We start from the raw sequence: 21,626 nt of genomic DNA, 5'->3' as shown, positions 1-21,626 counted from the left end.
AATCTTTGTTAGCTGCTTCTAGGATAGCTGGTGAACCCACCAAACCCCCTACCTCTGGTGCAATCTTAGAAAACACGTTACCTAAATGCCTGGGGTTAGTACATCAAAACACTGCAGTAAAAACACCGGGGCCAGTTCACCAAAGCCATTTACCTAAATCCATGGGGTCAGTAGAACAAAAAGACAAATTCAGGGGTGAGGTTGGTCATCCTATACACTTACCTCCAGAAAGTGACCCATACGTCGTGATCATGACTGGTGTTCCTGAGTTAAGGCCTCTCAAAGAAGAACCAACGCGGTCCTTAAAAAACAAGGTACAGCATTGGCTAAATGTTAATAGACCACTCCCTCACTCTTGTAGTAGCAGGATCCTTATGGTGCGTAGGGTTCCCTGGATAGGGAGTGAGAAGAAAAAGATTCAGGGAGATTGCATTATTGTCAATTTTGATAACTCTCGAACGGCTGATTATATCTGCCGTCGTAATACATGGCCCAAAATTGACGGAATAAAGGTGAGGAGACTCTCTTCCTTTTATCCTCCTATAAATTGTTGTGACGACACTCCCGACAGGGGCACGTCCAAAGTAAGATCTTGGAACAATAGAAGGGAGAGGGAGGCTTGGCTAGGCTATGAGGGTAGAGATACAGCTCTTTCTGAAGGCTGGAGTGGCATACCACTTGCCAACAGATTCAGCTGTTTGGAAGAAGTAGATTGACCATCATTGGGTTCTGGATTTGTCCCTGAGGACAATGAATGTACTAGCCCCAACCCAGTCCAACTTGTAGACTGCTTCCTACCCACAAACTGCTTACCCCCTATTCAGCCTACTTCCTCCCTTGACCCTACTCCTCAAAAAGATTTGCAGACCCCCTCCCACTGCCTACGCTCCACCCTTGTACTAGGGTCTGGGAAGGCACCATTTGTGCCCTGCATCGAGCCTGTGAGCCATGATGTCTTTCAGCCGCAACCTGAATGCCACAGTATTCCAAATAAAAACACTCCCATTAAACAGGGCGACACTATCAAGATCTTAAGCTGGAATGTAGCTGGCATCCACAGGAAACTTCAACTGCCTGAGTGGAATACCCTAGTAGAGGCGCATACGATTTGCCTATTCCAAGAGACTTGGAGCATGGAACCCGTGTATCGGGTAGGCTATATTACCCATTTCGTTCCTGCAGTACCTCCAAGAAATGGGTCAGGTCGTCCGTCGGGAGGCCTACTCACTTGGGTAAGCATTGCCTTAAATCTACAGATTGAGTCAAAGCTAATTAATTCCCCAGATATTCTAAAAATCTCTCTGAGAGGCTTACAAAGAGGACCCATCCTTGACTTATATAATGTATACGCCAGAGGTACCAAATATGGCTCTCCATCCCCGACAGTATCTATCCTTGAAATGGCACTGAATTAAAATTCAGCTGGATCCCAAGTATTGGTTGCGGGTGATCTTAACTGCACCTATGAGCCCCTTATACAGGACGACATCCATGACCCAAGTGAGGATGATGTTAGATGGGGTATCCCAACTTTAACCATCCCTCCGATCACAAAATGGTCTAAAACCGCTATTCAGCTCAATGCCCTAACGCTGGAATTTGGGCTAAGAGCAGTTAATGGTCGCACGCGCTCTGATCCTTTGGGTGCGGCCACGTTCAATAGAGTCAACCACACCTCTAGGATCGATTACATCATGCTAGATTTCATTCTTTGGAGCTTTGTTCAGGACATGGTAGTCCTGCCTACAGTTGAAAGCGATCATAATTCGCTTTCATTGTCCCTCAGGAACCCATGGCCTTACGAAAAGACCGCAAAATCCCTTAACCCAGCCCACAAAATTTCTGTATCTTCGTGTGGGAAACGTCTAAAATGGAACATGGTTGCGAAGGATGAAGCTAAACTAAATATAATTAATACTGTTCTCATAGATGCACAGTTAGAATTGGAATTGGATAGGTCAGACAAGGGTGAGCTAAATCCCGGCCGTGTTACCCCTATTTTTGAGGAGACCATTAAGTCTATTGGGAATGTATTCCTAAAAATGAATCAAGTGGGCAAAAATGCAGTAATGGGGCTCCCAAAGGGAAAGCACGATTGGTACACACGTGGTTGTAGGCACGCCAAATCGCTCTTGATTAAGGCCGTTAAAAGCAAAACACAAGGAGATATTCAGGGAGCTAGGCTAAATTACAAGAAAACCCTGGCAAGTGCTAAAAAAGAGTGGGAAATCGAATATTGGCGCTCTTTAAAAGAGGCAAGCTTGGGGAAAGACGCAAGGCGTTTTTGGGACAGGATTAGAGCCAAAAATAGACCCGATACTGATTTTATTACATGCAATATCACCAGCCAAGTTTGGGTCAATCACTTCTCTAAACTTTATGCAAATCAATCAGGTGCTACCTCTAATGCTCTCTCCATGGACATCTCTAATGAAAAACACGTAAGGGAGGGGGCATCAGCAACCCCGGATTTGCTAACAAGGAGTGATGCTCTAGCAACTGGAACATTATGTATAGCTTTGCCAGTAAACAACAGGGTGGCTGACTCCATCTTCTCGATTAAAGAAGTGGAGTATGCAATTACTACCATCAGGCCCCAAAAAGCAGCTGGCCCAGACGGCTTACCCGGGGACCTGTTGCGAGCGGACATCCCGAAATGGGGTAAATTTATTAACTGCCTGCTTAATGCCATCAGTGGGGGAGCACCAATTCCGGCATCCTGGAAAGGGGCGGAGGTCGTCCCCATCTTCAAAAAGGGGGCCAGGGACGACCCATCAAATTACAGACCCATAAGCCTGCTAGATATAACACAAAAGGTGGTCGGGAAGGTGTTGTTGGTCAGATTATTACAACGGATCGACGAAAACGGCATCCTCTCCGACTACCAGGCTGGCTTCAGAGCAGGCACCGGCACAATCGAGCAAGCGTTTAGATTGTTGCTTGTGTATTGGAAGGTGGTGGTCTTGGGCAAAGGCAGTCTTTACCTTGCCTTTATCGACTTGAAGACTGCCTTTGACCTAGTACCTAGGGAGGCTCTTTGGAAAGTCCTTGCTGCCATGGGGGTGCCCAACTACTTTGCTCCTGTTATTGGTAAGGCTGCATGTAAACACTTTTGCCCAGGTGAGGTGGGGGAGGAATGGTGAGAAAACTAACAGAATTCCGGTAGAGAGAGGGGTACGCCAGGGATGTGTTCTAGCTCCCACCCTCTTCTCGCTATATATCAACGGTGTGGTTGAGCATCTATTGAAAGACCCTTCAGATGAACCATCCCTAGCGGGGGAACGTATCCCGACCCTCCTCTTCGCGGATGATACACTCTTGCTCTCCAAAACCCCAATGGGCCTCCAAAAACTCTTAAATAATTTCCAGCTCTTCTGTATAGAGCGGGGTTTGGTAATTAATAGAGATAAAACAAAGTATCTGGTGTTAAATCCCCCTAAAAAATCCATACGCCCCCCAAAATTGAATGATGAACCTTTGGGGAGGGTGGATGTGTTTGACTATTTAGGGATTCGTTTATCCCATAATATGCAGTGGGGCCCCCATTTATGCAAGATGCTGTTATCTCATAAAAGAGTTACAGGGGCTCTCGTGAAGGAGCAGCGCTCCTGTGCTATAAGACCGATAGCCCCCGTTATTGATATTTATGCAGCAAGAGCAGTCAGTTCTGCCCTTTATGGTGCCGAGCTCTGGGGCTTTTGTGATACTGGCGACTTATCACGAGCAGAGAGGAAGTTTTTCAGGGTCATTATGTCACTTCCCCAAGGCACCCCCACGATCCCATTAATGCTCGATCTTGGTTGTCGCCCCATCGGTGATCTGGCGAAACTTCGTCCTTTATTGCTATGGGCCCGCTTGTGGCGGGTCCCGGAACTAGCCAAATATGCCAAAGGTCTCTCGGAAATCATGTCACTCCCTGGATGGCATAGGATAAAATGGTTGCGTGACATGAAGGCCCTTTTGCATAACCTGGGGCTAAATGCTTCATGGGAAAATAAATCTTCCCCTCCGAAAGCCACGCTTAAGCTCTTATATTGGAACTGGATTGCGACCCAACGGATCTCGAACACATCATTGGGGAGACTTACTGAGGACTTCCTGAATTTTAAGGATCACCCAATCCGGGAACTATATCTCGACATCATCGAGAGCCCCTTTGATAGAGCTTTGTATTTTAAGTTTAGGACTGGGACCCTCCTACTTTATAGCTTTACATCACGATGGAATTCCCTCCCTCAGACCTCCGATCTTTGCCCTTTTTGCACATCCAGACGTGAGTCTGTGGCTCACTTTTTATTCGAATGCCATGAGTACGCCCTCCCAAGGAAAAGATGGCTTAAGCAACTGTGCCGCTCCTTGGGAACTAGACACTATATTGTGGCACTCCGTATTTTAATGTCAGATGCTCGCTCATTATACGTTTGTGCCCTTGCAAAATTCTTATCTTGGGCATGGCGTATCAGAAGTAAAAGGCTTAAGGAAATTGTTTAATTCATTCTTAAATAATTATTTATGATCTGTTTTTGCACCTCATTGTAAAAATAGGTTTCTTCTTTTTTAAATGAAATTAACTTATTCCATTTTTAACTGTTATGCTTTTATGATATGTTTTTATCGAAATAAAGCCTTTGACTGACTGACTTTGACTGACTATATATTAGCAAACACAAAGTAATCTTCTAGATTTTTGGGACCCCGGGCAGGGCAGATTTTATTGCCCCCTGATCATAACAATCATTAATTTTTATTTCGCACTTTTATGCTAATTGTAGCCTGCATGATTCCAAACACCTGGAAACGGGTTTCACTCATAAACATTCTAAATATGTCTTTCTGTGGTCCCTTAAAATAACATTGGGAAAACAGAGACGAAAGTAGAGAGAAGAGAAGTTCAGATATAGAAATAGACAGAGGTGAGCTAGAGAGGGATAATGTTTATTTCCCTATTGGGCCCCTACGAACGTGGCAATCGCCCACCTTGCCCATGCGTTAAAACGTCTCTGAGCAAACACACTTCCCCACATGCCACACCAGTGAGCAGAATACACAATCAGTATGGGAAGACACGAGGTAAATATGTTATGCTATTTTCAGGGCATGGCCTGATAGTGTGCAACTTGTGACTGGACATTCCAACAATTTAGTTTGTGTGCCGCAGTGCGGACCAAACAAGTTACTTGCCACATACACAAAAGGCATAGTTCATGTACTATAGTTGTTTATTAATCTGTAACCCAATACTGAGCATAGTGATGTCTGGTGAGAACCGTAGCATGAAAAGTGTACTGAGCAGGCTCATGTGATGAATTTAGCAGCCTAGCATTTGTCACACAAACATTAAAGGGGCAGTGGCAGAATTGCATAATAACAACACCAAGCATTGTGTGTTTGCATGAAATACGAGCAAACTGTAATAAATATGAATAACTAACAATATGAACATACGCTATGCAATGCTGCAGCTTACACGTTTTATGGACGCCTTCAATACAGGTAAAAAAGGTCCTTTGCTAGGTTATAGGCAGGGCCAACGGAACGGTGTGATTCTGCAGTGTTTTCCACATAAACATGTATCTGCCGCATTTGACACATAATCTATCATCTGCTGCATAATGTGCAGATTTTAACAAAAAAATTGTTTCTAACTCAAACAGATCAAAATTTACTAAAAACGCGTGGACGCATGTAAAGATACACCCTGCGCAATCTAGTGGCTTATTGCTGCATTTGACTGTTAAACTGTTACCAATGAAGTGAATGAACCCCTTGCCCAGCCAGTGTAACATTTGAAAATGACAAAAATAACGTCAAAATAATGAAGTAATACTATCACAAAATGTGCCACTTTATGTCTCAAAATGTGGTCGTCCCCTGTCACATAATAAAGTGGCCCTGGTTATATCCACGGTTCAGAGGTCATGCAGACCTCTAACGAAGTCGGAATAGCGGTACACGCGTGACACTGGTTTAAGTATGCAGGTTACATAAAGAGAGCGGGGTAGTTTGCTGCTGCCTTGTTGTCCCAGACTCAGTTGCTGTTTGCAGTTTTTCAAACTATCTCATTCTTTCAAACCATTGGGCCTATTTCTACTACCATCTATCGTCCTGGAAATGACGTAATTATCTCGCCCTTTGTACAACCTGATGTGCCAATGCGCCTTCCTGGTGCTTACTAATGACTGCAGTGCACGGTCCTGTGACTACCACAAAGGTGTCACAACACATAATACTCACAAATACTAAATTATTCAAAGAGATACAATTTCACCGGAGTTTTTTTTTAAACTCTGATCAGCACTTTTGTTCCAGGGTGCAGTTTTTTTCTGCCCCTGCTCAGCCTGGCACTAAAATACAGTTTAAAATATATATGACCTACGATCCACCGTGATCGTGTTACACTTGCTGGCACTCACGCCTTGGGTGGAGAGGGGCAGTTTATTTTTGCAGGTCTGTTCAGGCACAAGGGGGGTGTGGGGGACTGCGGGCCTGTTGATGCTTCTTCTAGCAGTGTGGACAGCAGCCTTTACGGGGGTGACCTGGAGATTTTGCTGGCTGTCACAGTAGCTGCCTGCGGTGTGAGCTGTGCGTTTCATTCACGGTGAGAGGGAGCAGTCAAGTCTCACGCCCCTTTATCCGTGGTCTATGCTCGGCAAAGTGCAGCCGGAAATGGACACCTCCCACCACCCGAATGGGAACCATCCAGAGACGGGCTTGGGCGCGCCACCAGCTGGTAATTTACGGAATGAGCTTGTCAATTAGTCGTGGTAGGGTGAATGATTCAAGTTAATGCAGCAGGTGCGCTAACACAGGGGTCGAGTTAATGCAGCAGGTGCAGTAACACCGGAGTCAGGAGCCTGAGGCGCACACTGCATTTTGGGTGTGCTATTCTATCCGGCCGTGTTTACTTTGAGGGAGTGGCTCTCCTGCTAGGCTAGATTGTGGCCATAGAGCCTGTTTTGGACGTAGCCAAGCCTTCTGTTGTAAAATCATGCACCTGTGTTTGTTTTTTACAAATCTGTGCTTACTTGCTTTAGATTAAAAAGAAAAGGTGTATTGTGTGTGATATTCCTAAAACTGTAATGCATTTATCTGTATGTGTTCTCCTCCTTCAAACGATGGTTCAAAATAAATGCACACATGGTCTCTGATAAAGCACCTAGCTCCCACCTTGTTACCTGTTTTTGAATATGTCTTTTGCTGAAGTGCTGTTTTGTCCCTAATAAGAGCACAACTGCTTCTTTTGTAGAGATACAGGATTTGTTTTGGCTGATTATGGCGGTCTCTGTGTTTTTTTTTTTAATAGTTCTTTATTGGCATTTAACCGAAACGTTTCCACTACTCTGTGGTTCATGTCTCTGATCGTATTAAAGCTGCAACTTTAAATAATGTAGAAGCAGGGACAAAAACCCAACAATGAGGAAACAAAGGTGAGTCACCCATGTGGGTTCAAGAATTCCATCTGTTCACACACATCCGGGTGTTATTTACTAACATTTTGCGCAGGCCACTACGGAGGGGCGAAGTTTTGCGTCCCTTTAACTACCATGAAAAAAGCTTGAGGGAGCAGTGCAAAAATATGCTGTAGTACTCGTAAATTCCCTTTGTGAATTCCCAAAGAAGAAAACTGTCCAGGGAGTTAGCTGAGCAACGATGGCTCAACTACCCTTATGAAAGTGCCTTCTTTTAAAGCCCGTCCGGGTCTGAGGCCTGCGCCAGGGCTGGTAGCATCCCTGCCTAGCTACGCATTCATACTATGCACGGAAATTAGGCACAGGTCTCTCCCCTAATCGAAGTCTCTTTTTGGCGAGAACCCTAAGGTAAAATCATAGTGAAAACAAAAAAAGATATATAGGGAACATTGGACCGTATTAAAATATATGCTATCTCTAATTTGTATCTCACTATTCACATGTAGAGTTTATTAAATTTCAGTTGCGCTAAAATGCTGTTAATAATGTCTCATTCCTATGTTCTCATACTCTGTAGAAAGACTGGGGGGCAGATTTACAACAAAGTAACGCAGCACGGTGCAGCAAGTCATTTTGCTGTGCCGTGCTGCGTTAGTTTGGAAAGCACAGAGATGCGACATATTTACAAGAATATGTCGCATCTCTTACTTCCCCTGCACTGGCGCACAAACTGCAGCCATGTGCCGGCGCAGGCAGCCTTGCACCATGGTGCAAGGATGCCTGCGTCGTGGGGAGATTGTCTTCGTGCAGGAAGGGACACCTCCCTGCACAAAAACAATCACAGGAGGCTTTTTCCTCTTTCAATGCATGCTGTAGAATGCAGCACGCATTGAAAGAGGAAAAAACGAGGAGAAATGAAAACATTTCTCCTCGTTGCGCCTCGCTACACCACCTCTAGGGTGGCGTAGAATTCACACGCATCTCCAGATTTACAATTTCTCGTAAATCTGGAGATCTGTCTTGTTCCATGGGTGTTGCGTGGGAACACCCACAGCAACACACATGGAACGCCCCTTCCACGCACAGTGCTGTGTGTGAAGGGGCCATATTTACGAGGAGAGGAAAAGTCACGCAGGGTGGCTTTTCCTCTCCTTGTAAATATGGAGGAGCCCCCTGCGCCACCAGTACGTCACGAAAAGTGATTTAGTGGTGGCGCAGGGGGCTTGTAAATCTGCCCCTGGGTTTTTTATAAGACAACAGACGAAGGAGTGCAAGGGGGGCTTACACTGTTTCCAGGGGCACTCCGGTTGGAGAAAAAACTCCTAAATTCTAATTACATCAGTACGTTTCGTATAGTTCAAACACGTGTAATCGAGGTAATCATGCTTGAAAGGTCGTTTATTTAGTGGGTCACAGTTATTGTATTTAGAGTGGGGTTTTTTGAAGATCTCTCTGATGGAATTCAAAGTGATGGTTTCAAAGGAGTCAAGTATTTTGTGACTGACAGGAGCCACAAATGTGCTTTTGCTTCTTAACTCTTTGCAAGCATGTCGTGTGGGTGTGCTAGTTGGAGGGCACACATTAGAAAAAAAGTGTCGAAGTCTCAAGGGTCTCAAGAATTTGTATAAACTTATCTCGGTTTCCAATACACTTCGAGTGCCGCCATCTTCTATTCATTTTGCTGATCAACTCCAAGAGAAACAACAACTTCAATCGCTCAAGCCACCAGGAGCAAAAAACCCTCGTGATCAACATCTCTAAAATCAACTTATCTCAATTACAATTGTCCACCCTGGAACGTGGGACTTCTTTTGTCCCAACATATAATTCCACCGAATTGGAAACCGAGATAAGTTTATACAAATTCTTGAGAACCTTGAGACTTCGACACTTTTTTTCTAATGTGTGCCCTCCAACTAGCACACCCACACGACATGCTTGCAAAGAGTTAAGAAACAAAAGCACATTTGTGGCTCCTGTCAGTCACAAAATACTTGACTCCTTTGAAACCATCACTTTGAATTCCATCAGAGAGATCTTCAAAAAACCCCACTCTAAATACAATAACTGTGACCCACTAAATAATTGACCTTTCAAGCATGATTACCTCGATTACACGTGTTTGAACTATACGAAACGTACTGATGTAATTAGAATTTAGGAGTTTTTTCTCCAACCGGAGTGCCCCTGGAAACAGTGTAAGCCCCCCTTGCACTCCTTCGTCTGTTGTTCAAATTCTAATCCCTACCGGCCGGAAGGGACTATTTCCTGGCACCCTAAAATACTTACCATTGGTTTACTTTATTCACTTGATGAACGTTGTACACTTCGAGTGCCGCCATCTTCTATTCATTTTTTTTTTTTTATAAGACAAACATAGTGCAACACTGCAAAGCCACTGCGAACTCACACAACATTAGTGAGCACACATTCTTGTGCCTTTTATATTGGATGCAGATAGTCCATTCATACTGCTCACCCTTATTTAGGGGTGGTTCAATAGTCATGCGGGTAGATATGGGGACACGCCCCTGTAGTGGTATATAGACACACATGCATAGATACATGTGTATATATTATATATATATATATATAATATATATATATATATTCACTGAAAAAAACATAGGTTTCAGGGGCGTTATAGTTAGCTGGAATTTTCACTCATACAAAACCATTGAAATTCCCCCGTTATAGTTAGTTCAGCTAACTATAACTCGCGCGCCCGCAATGCACTGCTGATGACGTCACATATTACATCACTCATGACATGGTCAGTGACATCACTCATGACATCACTCATGACATCACTGATGACATCCAGTGAATGTGTGTTTTTTCTGAAAATTACATTTGTTTTATATATGTATATCTCAAGGTCGATGGAAGAATAAATGGGTATATTAGTGTCTAAATGGATGATTTGTTTTTGAAAAATTGATTGTATAACTGACTGATTAAGTGTATCTCAGTGAATACATGGCTTAGTGAGTAATGTTTAAATATGTAAATATCTGTATCAGTCTCTCACTTTGTGTATAAGTGGCTGCATGGGTTGGTGAGTAGCTACATGAGTGTCTATATAGGTTATTAGTTGGTTTTTTGAGTATCAGTATGAGTGTCTGAGTGTCTGTATGGTTCGTGGGGGGTATTACGTAGTGCATAGGTGCATGAATGAGTGACTCACTGTTTGTATGTGTTGAAGACAGCATGTGTGCAGGACTTTATGGGTGGATGAGTGTGTGCATGGGTGTGTTAGTGAGTGAATGACTGTCTCAATAGTGTCTTCATGATTAACTACATATGTTTTAAACTAGTATATGTGACTATTGGTGTATATAAGTGAGTATATGTGAGAGTGAGAGATTGAAAGAGTTCCTGTATGAATAAGTATGTGTTTCTATAAGTGATTGTTTAAAAGACTAAGTATGTGTAAGTTTCCGTAGAAGTAAGTGTGGTGGTGTGTGTATAACTGTATATGCAAGTAAATGGATGTTTGATTCTTTATTAGCATGAATGACTATGTGTGTGAGTAACTCTATGGATGAGTGGCGTTGTGTAACAGGATGTATAGGTGTATGAGTACATATGATGAGTGAGTACATGTATGAGTGACTGTATAGGACTGTTGGTGAATCAGTGGATGTGTATGTGGATCTTAGAATTACTGAATCGGTTGTTGTAACTGGTATTGGTATGTCCATTGATTTGAAAATTTTAGTTTCTATTCTTGAATGTGTGTATCAAAGGTTATATTAGGGGGAGAGGAGGTCTGCCACTCTATCACAAGGATGATGTCATCAGTGATGTCATTTGAGATGTCATCAGTGATGTCATGAGTGATGTCACTGACCATGTCATGAGTGATGTAATATGTGACGTCATCAGCAGTGCATTGTGGGCGCGCGCGTTATAGTTAGCTGAACTAACTATAACGGTGAAATTTCAATGGTTTTGTACGAGTGAAAAGTCCAGCTAACTATAACGCCCCTGAAACCTATGGTTTTTTCAGTGAATTTCTAAGGTTTTTTAAATGCTAATTCCTAACTATAACGTGCCTGAAACCTATGGTTTTTTCAATGAATTTCAAAGGTTTTTTAAATGCTAATTTCTAACTATGCCTACAGAGATAGGACATGTGAAGAAAGAAGAAAAAACGCACAGAAAGAAAAAAAAGAAATGCAGAAAGAAGCATCAGAAGTCCTCAAAGACGAAGAAAAGTGCAGGAAGAAGGATAACGTGCAGAAAGAACAAACAGAAGAGCAGAAAGAAGCCTTGTTGCAAAATCATCCTGTACCCTCAACTTTTTCAGACGGATACTGGCGGTAACTGAGTCTGACTAACCAGTCCTAGAGCCAGTGCTATGTTAAAAGACACTCAGAATACAGTGTAAACACCTACATACACTAGGGAACACTATGCATTGGGGTCCCCCTGTGATTAGCATGACCTCCTCTGTAAGCCTCTAGTATATAATAGGGCAGGGGATTAAAACTACCTCTTAAAATGCGCCACAGGGCGTGTTTGCACACGTCAGCTCAGGCCCCGTCTCCTCCCTTTCCCACTGTGTAAACACGCCCTGTGGCCATTTTAAGTTGGGAGATTAAGTCCCTTTGAATCCTGAGGGTCCCTAGGGTCCAACTAGACCACTAGGTACCTCCAGTAAGCGCCACAGAGATGCGTTGCAGAGAGATGTAAAAAGGGGCACGGCCTAGACCACCTCTCTGCAAAGCAGCGCAGTGGCGCTTACTGGAAGCACCTGGTGGGCTGGTTGGCCCCCAGGGTCCCTCAGGATTGAAGGGGAATTATTTCCCCAACTTAAAATGCCCCATAGGACATGTTTGCACACGTTAACTCAGGCCCCGTCCCCTCCCTTCACCACTGTGTAAACACGCCCTGTGGCCGTTTTTAGTTGGGAGATTAAGTTCATTTGAATCCTGAGGGTCCCTAGGGTCCAACTAGCCCACTAGGTACCTCCAGTAAGCGCCACAGAGCTGCGTTGCAGAGAGGTGTAAAAAGTGGCACGGCCTGGACCACCTCTCTGCAACGCAGCTCAGTGGCGCTTAATGGAAGCACCTGGTGGGCTAGTTAGCCCCCAGGCGCCCTCAGGATTGAAGGGGAATTATTTCCCCAACTTAAAACGCGCCATAGGGCGTGTTTGCACACGTCACCTCAGGCCCCGTCCCCTCCCTTCCCCGCTGTGTAAACACGCCCTGTGACCATTTTTTAAGTTGGGAGATTAAGTCCCCTTGAATCCTGAGGGTCCCTAGGGGCAAAATAGCCCACTAGGTACGTCCAATAAGCGCCATTGCAGAGAGGTGTAAAAAGGGGCACGGCCTGCACCACCTCTCTGCAACGCAGAGCAGTGGCGCTTACTGGAAGCACCTGGTGGGCTAGTTGGCCCCCAGGGTCCCTCAGGATTGAAAGGGAATTATTTCCCCAACTTAAAACGCGCCACAGGGCGTGTTTGCACACGTCACCTCAGGCCCCGTCCCTTCCCTTCCCTTCACCACTTTGTAAACGCACCCTGTGGCCGTTCTAAGTTGAGAGATTAAGTCCCCTTGAATCCTAAGGGTCCCTAGGGTCAAACTAGCCCACTAGGTACCTCCAGTAAGCGCCACAGAGCTGCGTTGCATAGAGGTGTAAAAAGGGGTGTGGCCTCAGAACACCTGTCTGCAACGCAGCTCCCTGGCGCATACTGGAGATACCTGTTGGGCTAGTTGGCCCTCAGGGACCCTCAGTATTGAAGGGGAATTAATTCCCCAACTTACAACTGGCCAGGGGGCGCGTTTGCAGAGTGCTGCAAGGATGGGGCGTGGCCTCCGGCGCGATGCCGGTCTTTTATTTATTTTATTTTTTTCAGAAGGAGGGCTGTGTGGCCCCCCTTCTTTTTCTAATTTATTGGCCCTGGGGACCCCATCCCCCAGGGCCTGCACCCTAATTTTTTTTGGTTGAAAAAAATTAATTTGGCCCTCCCAAGGCCTTAATCGGCCCCGGGGACTCCAACCCCCGGGTCATGGCCTTTTTTTAAAATTCTTTAGGAGGGGGGCAACGCAGCCCCCCTCCTAAAGAATAAAAAAAAAAAAAGGCCACTTATGGCCCCGGGGACCCCATCCCCCGGGGTCGGCCTTTGTTTTTTATTATTTAAAAAAAAATATATTTATAGAAACACCTAGGACATGCTGGACAAACCTATGTACCTATCACCATGACAATTTGCGTGATATTCATTAAAAGGCAATGATGCATACAATGAATCCACGTGGAATGTATTTAAACCGCTAGTGAAGCTCTGACGTGTCTGACGCCCTACCGTGCCTAATCCCGGCGCACCCGCCGGTGGGTACTCTCCAAGTAGACACCCTTGTCGTTTGTTTATACAAACATGGGTAGCTATTGACAGGCACATTTTATACACATGCACACCAAGCCATTCAAAGGGGATTCAACAAAAATTCGACCAAACTATGCAAGAAACCCCCCTCATGGTTAATAAAACACACATCCACCCTCGGATGTGTAATACTTTTTATTTTACACTCTGGAAAGGAGACGAACCTCACTTGAGTCACAGCGTGCTCCTGGCTGAGCCCAATGCTGTGTTACAACCACCAGTGCTTGCCGAGTGCCACACACCTCTGTGTTGTATTCCACCAGCTAGTGCATATGCTATGACACTCTCTAGCCCATGTGCACTGTAACACCATCCCGTGAATATGTCATGCCACACTTGCGTTCACACGGGTTATACGTGCCTTCCTTGATGCCTATGTTATAATGCTCAGCGCTATGCCCTACATATTACAATCTGGGATCCATATCTTTGTCACAGTGCATATGCAACGTTACACTCCCCAGCACATATTTTATATTACGACTTTAGAGACTAGTTAGGTTACACAACACTGTCCTGTGCATATTACACTCCAAGGCGCATATCACATAGCACGCGCTAGTGCCTGTGTTATCTCGCACTCTCCAATGAATCTGTCTTTGCACACAATGTATTGCATATTATATTTCATGCCCCGGTTCATCTTATATCACACTTTTTGGTGCATAGTTTATACCATATACTATATCTAGTTTTCATTTTCAATCGTGCTCTCAGGACTATGTTCTATATAACACTGCGTCCACCTACCCTTTTCACGGGCATTACATTTTGCGATGGGGGGTGGAGGGTCAGGGGGTGTTTCTGCCAAGTGAGCCCGGAGTCACAGTCACAAACGTCCTCTTCTTCCTGAATAAAAGTGAGATTATGCTGCATACTTGTTCATATTTTAAGTAGTTCGCACAGACACACATTTTAAAAACATTAAAGTTCCTAATACCCACCTTCTCTGAACAGTTAGCTTGCTGCCCCATCCACCTCCTCCCTATCCTCTGTTGTCTGAATCCATGGACTAGACTCCTCCCTCCTGCCATGCATGGTCTGATGTGCTGCCACTGCCCTCCATTTAGCATGATGTACCAGTCCACTCCTCCTGCCCTCCATTGCCCAATTCTATGGCCCATCATTGACCTCCTGCTGAGCCTCTGTGTTTAGCTTGCTGCCCCTATTCTCCTTCCCCCTGCTCTCCAATGTCTTTGTGGATGCTCCTGCTCCATCCTTTTTGCCCACCATGCTCCATGGACCTGCCAATCCTATTTTCTCTTGAGTGTTCTGTTGAGCTGCCACTCCCCTTCCACCTGCCTAGCATTGTCAGATGACTGTAACCTGTACCTGCCACATCCACCCTGCCTGTCCACATGCCATGCCCCTATCCCCTTCCTCCTGTCCTCCATGGTCCATTTTACTGCCACACCCTTCTGCCCTCCCTGGTCTGTTGTGCTGCAAATGATCCTCCTGCCTGCCCCGCGCGGTCTGTTGTGAGGCCCCTTCCCCTGAACTCTCTTGTCTGTGCCCAGGTCCTGGCCCTCCCTTCTATCCTCCATGGTCCTTTGTGCATGCCCCTGCACCCTCCTTCTTGCCCATCATAGCCATTGTGCTGCTACTAACCCTCCCGCTTGCCATGCATGGTCTTCTGTGCTGCCATGGCCCCTCCCACCTTCCCTGTGTAGTCGGCTAGCTGCCCCTGACCCCCTCCCACCTTCCCTCCATGGTCTGTCTGTATGCCATCATAGTCTCACTGTTGCTCTCCATGGTGTGTCTTGTTTCTAGTGCCCATCCTGCCTGATTTCCATGGTCATCTTGCTGCTCCTGCCCTGCCCCCTTGCCCCCAGCCCTCTGTTTCCATGTGCAGACCCCTATTCCCTCCCTCCTGACTTGTCTGTTCCATTGTAATGCCCCTGATCCGTCCCTCCTGCCCTTTATGGTCTGTTATGCTGCAGCTTTCTCTCCTGTCTGTCCATTATGGTCAGCTAGCTACCATTGCCTCTTTCCCCTCTGTTCTCTGTTGTCCATGTGCATGGTCCTGTCCCCTCCCTATTGCTTTCTATGGATTGTTGTGCTGCACTCCCATCCCGCATGCCCTGTGTGGTGTATTGTACTGCTGCAATCCCTGATGCCTTCCCTGTAGGGTCAGTTTGGTGCACCTCTCCATGTCCCTCCTGTCCTCTGTTATCCGAGTCCATGTCCCTACCCCAATTCCTCCTGCCTACCATGATCCAATGTACCATACTTGCGAACATTTTGAACTTGGTAAGAGGGAGATTTTGAAAAAAAAGTGGGGTATTGATTTTCCCCTTTGAGTTACATTGAAAAAGAGGAGATTGTAGACAGGAGACAGATCAAATAAAGCCCATTTGAGCTTAAAAACATTGGACGTTTCCTGGCTGAAACAGGTCTGTTGGAATGTATGGTTGTACTACCATCACCTCTTCCTTCTGCCCACAATGGTCTATTATATTGCCACAGCCTCTCTTGCCAGTCCTGTATTGTTGGTTTGTTTCCCCTGCCCCCCTTTCCACTGCCCTCCATAGTCTGTTGTGCTGCCACTGCCCTTCCTGCCTGCCCAGTGTGGTCAAATTGTTGCCTCTGCACTCTCCTACCTGCCTTCAATTTTTAGAGTCCGTGCCCCTGGCCTCTGCCTCTCAACAGTATCCCAATGAACAACTAGATTGCTAACATTCTATATTTATTACAAAAGTGTGGAACGCCTGACGTCATCTTGATGTAATCAAAATTGTAATACCCAGAGCATTTCCTTTAGAAATTACATATATGAGAGGGTCTTATTTGCAGCAAAATAATGGTTAGTGCTCTAAAAAACTAAAATGAGGATATATTTTCTGAGTTTTCAAATAGCGACAAAGAACTTTTAAATTATTTGTAATCTTTATGTTTTTTTATCCAGTTGACCACTTGATTAAATGTTGCACCTAGCGGAGAGGATGTGGTGTTACTTCCAGAGCTGCAGACTTTGCAACTGGGGAACCAGGTTGGAGTTTCTGCTTCAGGTCAACATTCTGTGATTCTGGTCAAATCACTTAATCTCCCCATGTCTACAACCAAAATGAATTTGATCTTGTGTGATGTAACCAATGCTCATGTAAAGCACTCCAATACCTGACAAGTCTGCACTATATAAAACTGCAAATACAGAAAAAATAAGTGTTTTGCACACTTCTGTCACTGGGTTACATGTGGGCTACATCTGGGTGATATTTGTGCTGCATTTGGGCTCTTTTGTCTCTGGTGGCCATCTTGGAAGATTTATTTGTTATGAAGTTTCCTAATTTCCTCATTTACTGCAGTCTCCTCAGTAGGAAATACTTTCAGTTTTTTACTTTGATTCCATCAAGATGGCATTCAGATGTGTCACACATTTGCCATAAATTCAGAATGTTAGCACTCTAGTTGCTTATTAGATCACTGTAGTAACGCTACTGCTCACCAGGGAAGTCTGCTGCTGATATTGAAAGTGCATGTTTCAGTCTGCATGTCAGAATTTTTTAATGAAATAGAAGAGGATTTGAGAAGTCACTCAAAATGTGCCCTAATTTTTCTTTCTGCAGCACTAATCATACTTTCTATGGCAAAATGAACCCCTCATTTTGTTCCTTTTTAAATTAAATGTTTTAAGAGTTACCACTTTATTCCAATCAAGATGGCTTCAGGTGTGCAATACGTTTGTCATAAGTAGAACTGTTAGCGCTCTAGTTGTTCTTTAGAACACTCTGGGAAGCTGCAGTAGAACACAAAGGAATCAACTGACAGTCCCTGCCCTTGTTGGATGTACATGTTTTACTGAGAATGTCAGACTTCATTCTCACATGACTGAGAAAGATAATGTGAATTTACAGAAAATATGCTCTCAGTTTAGCTTATAGATCACCTTCCAAACCTCTGTGGGAAAAGCATGAGAAAATAGTTTTCTCTCAAACATGAGTCATGATATCACAGCAGAAGGCTTTTTCACATGGTAAAATCACCTTAGAACACACCACAATTCCTAAAATGAGGATGGTACCATCAACAAATGATTTATAATGTAACTAAAGTCTTAAAACCTTCTATTAACTGCAATGCTTTTTAATGAGGTGCTATGATGTATATTGGTCCCAAGATGGCTGCCAACACTTCTTGGATGAAGTACTGACAGCCAATCAGATCTCACGATGAGATGTGTGGTTAGGCTCTGCCCAGATATATCTATCTTTTTAACTCTAATTTTCTCAGGAACTACTGAACGGATTTACACCATTTAAGCAAAAGGCACGAGTCTGAACTGTGGACTACCTCTTTGCCAAATGTGGTGTAATTCCGTTCAGCAGTTCGGGCTGTAGCTGCGTCAACAGGTCCTATGGAAAAATGCATGGAGAAAACGCGTTTTGGGACCCCCCTTTTTTCTCGGCCCCCGCTTGACGAATCACCGTGAAATTTTCAGGATAGGAGCGGACCGGAGCTGGCCAAAAGTTTGGAAAACTTCGCGAAGATTCATCATTCGGCGCCAACGTAATTCCAAATAGAATGTTGCGGATTTCCTATGGAAAATAGGTCCTAACTATAACTACCTACTGGTGGCTGGCAGTAGGTATTATATATCTATATATATATCCATCAGAAAGTTACTCACATAATGAGGCGCCACTGATGGGCTGATGGACAATCCTGAAACATTTCATGAGTATGAATAAAAGGGTAAATCAACACGCAGTGTGTGGCGCTTCATTGCGTGAGCAACTTTCTGATGGATTTGTGAGCGGTCGGCTCAGACAACGAGGCTGCCCCACTGCATAATGTGGATCCATAGCGCTCAGGAAATCATAGTGTTAAAGGAACAGCCTGCCCGTTCGCAGTTACAGAAAGGAGAGGACTCAGTTTTGTGTACTGACGCTACCTATTGTGGTTTTAATGGACAGTACCAGGGGCATGGCGACATCCACTGTGGTAATATCGGTGTTGAACTATGTCAACTAGAATGCTCTGTTGTGCACCCCCATTGGGGTGGGTATTTAAGTAAGTGCAGGTGCGCTAATAATAGCTGCCATTTCCCCGAGGCCCGAGGCAGTGAACAAGGGAAATACAAACCTGAAACGCGTGTGGCCATGATCTACGATCTCTGAGGGCGAGTTTGAAAATAAGTTAATGGACAATCCTGAAACCTTTCATCACTGTGAATAAAAGGATAAATCAACATGCTGTGTGTGGCACCTCATTGCGTGAGCAACTTTCTGATGGATTTGTGAGTGGTCGGCTCGGACCGCGAGGCTGCCTCACTGCATAATGCGGATCCATAGCGCTCAGGAAATCATAGCGCTAAAGAAACAGCATGCCCGGTCGCAGTTACAAAAAGGAGAGGACTCAGTTTTGTGCACTGAAGCTACCCATTGTGGTTTTAATGGACAGTACCAGGGGCATGGAGACACCCACTGAGGTAATATCAGTGTTGAACTATGTCTACCAGAATGCTCTGTTGTGCATGCCCATTGGTGCGGGTATTTAAGTAAGTGCAGGTGCGCTAATAATAGCTGCCATTTCCCCGAGGCCCGAGGCAGTGAACAAGGGTAGTACAAACCTGAAACGCGTATGGCCATGATCTACGATATCTGAGGGCGAGTTTGAAAATAAGCTGATGGACAATCCTGAAACCTTTCAGCACTGTGAATAAAAGGGTGAATCAACACGCTGTATGTGGCGCCTCATTGCGTGAGCAACTTTTCTGATGGATGGATATATATATATATATATATATATATTACCTACTGGCGGTCGCCAGTAGGTAGTTATAGTTAGGACCACGTTTCCATAGGAAATCCGCAACATTCTATTTTGAATAACTTTGGCGCCGGTCGACGAATCCTCGCGAATTTTTCAAAATAGGTGGGGTGCTACGCTCCGCTCCTACCCTGAAGTCTCGGGGGGATTCGTCAAGCGGGGGCTGAGATAAAAGGGGGGTCCCAAAACGCGTTTTTCCCATGCATTTTTCCATAGGACCTTTAGACAGGGCTACAGCCCGAACGGCTGAACAGAATTACTAGAAATTTGGCAGAGAGGTAGTCCTCAGGTCAAGGAAGTGCCTTTTGTAGGTTTGGTGTAAATCTGTTCAGTAGATTCTGAGAAAATAGCCTTTAAATCAATATATATATCTGAGCCAGCTTACGGTGCGCTTACGGTATGCTTACCGTACGCGTACGGTGGCGTGCGCGAGCGCGATTATGATTGGCTCTTAGAGCTTAGTAAACATTCGAATCAGCCGAAACCAGGAAGCGGCGGCCGCCATTTTCTCTCTCGCACTGAGAGAGATGATTAACAAACAAAGCACAAAAACATTTAAAGGGGCTGTTTTGACAGCTCCCACACACATAGCCATGTACAGGGTGTCCCCAAAGATCCCCCAAGGCCAAAAACGGAATTTTTATTTTTTCGCTAATTTCGCCGATTAAGCTTACCGTACGCGTACGGAACAAAAATATTAAAAAAAAAAAAATATCCACACTAACCCCACCCTGTGTGCAATTTGTGACCGAAGGTCACCAATTGTGCATGGCTTATCACGCAATGTAAAAAACGAAAAGATTAAAAAAAAAATATTAAAAAAACAAATTATCCACACTCTCTCCACCCCGAGTGCAAATGGTGCCCGAAGGGCACCATTTGTGCATGGCTTTCTAACTACTGCGAAAAATTAAAATATTACCTTTAAAAACGAAGTGCATCATATGTCCTCCATGTGCGCACGGTGCGCGAAGCGCATCGTGCGTACATGGCCCACCGTGCGTGCACGGCACTAACTGCGTAAAGTGGGCGCGCGGTGCGCGAAGCGCACCGCGTGCTCACTGTGCGCGCTAAGTGCTGCGTTAAGTGGGCGCGCACGCCACGAATGGCGTAAAGTAACTTAGCATTTAAAAAACCGTACAAATTCACTGAAAAAACCATAGGTTTCACACACGTTATAGTTAGGAATTAGCATTTAAAAAACCTTGCAAATTCACTGAAAAAACCATAGGTTTCACACATGTTATAGTTAGCGGAAATTTTACTGATAAAAAACCAATGAAATTCCCCCGTTATAGTTAGTGCAGGCAACTATAACTCACGCGACCGCAATCTTCTGCTGATGACATATGTGTCTTTATGAAAAGAAAATATTTGTAATATATGTATAGCTAAAAATGTATGGAAGAAGACATGGGTAATTAAGTGTCTAAATACAGTATTAGCATCAGCAGAGGATTGCGGTCGCGTGAGTTATAGTTGCCTGCACTAACTATAACGGGGGAATTTCATTGGTTTTTTATCAGTAAAATTTCCGCTAACTATAACATGTGTGAAACCTATGGTTTTTTCAGTGAATATATATATATATATATAAAAACACACATACATATATATACATATATATATATATATAAAAAAAAATATATATATAAATATATATTCACTGAAAAAAACACAGGTTTCAGGGACGTTATAGTTAGTTGGACATTTCACTCATACAAAACCAGAGAAATTCGGCCGTTATAGTTAGTAGAGCTAACTATAACTCGCCCCCCACAATGCACTGCTGATGACGTCACATATTACATCACTCAGGACATGGTCAGTGACATCACTGATGACATCTCAAATGACATCACTGATGACATCATCCAGTGACTGTGTGTTTCTGTAAAGTTTAAATATGTTTAATATATATAGGCCGAGGTGTATTGAAGAATGAGTGGGTGTATGAGTGTCTGAATGGATGATTTAGTAGGTGCGTGACTGACTATAGGCGAGTGATTAAACGTATCTTACTGAATGCACGGGTTAGTGACTAAACTGTGTAA

General features: G+C 44.5%; 1 protein-coding gene across 2 annotated transcripts in view; it reads left to right on the top strand.

The window, feature by feature from the left end:
- The first annotated feature begins 6,392 nt into the window (after positions 1–6,392).
- LOC146805739 (stomatin-like) overlaps positions 6,393–21,626 on the top strand; it is a 475,458-nt gene continuing 460,224 nt past the window's right edge. The window contains exon 1 of one of the 2 annotated variants that reach the window (XM_085623041.1): positions 6,393–6,730. Coding sequence is in view for 1 of the 2 variants with exons in the window: in XM_085623040.1 (XP_085479166.1) it covers positions 6,643–6,730 (88 nt within the window). In the remaining variant the exon portion in view is untranslated. The remainder of the gene's footprint in view (positions 6,731–21,626) is intronic. The other variant, XM_085623040.1, reaches the window with a different exon arrangement.

The sequence above is a fragment of the Triturus cristatus genome, chromosome 8 (assembly GCF_964204655.1).
Source record: "Triturus cristatus chromosome 8, aTriCri1.1, whole genome shotgun sequence".
Lineage (NCBI taxonomy): Eukaryota > Metazoa > Chordata > Amphibia > Caudata > Salamandridae > Triturus > Triturus cristatus.
The sequence above is the reverse complement of the archived record's forward strand: the minus strand, read 5'-3'. Positions and strand labels throughout refer to the sequence as shown.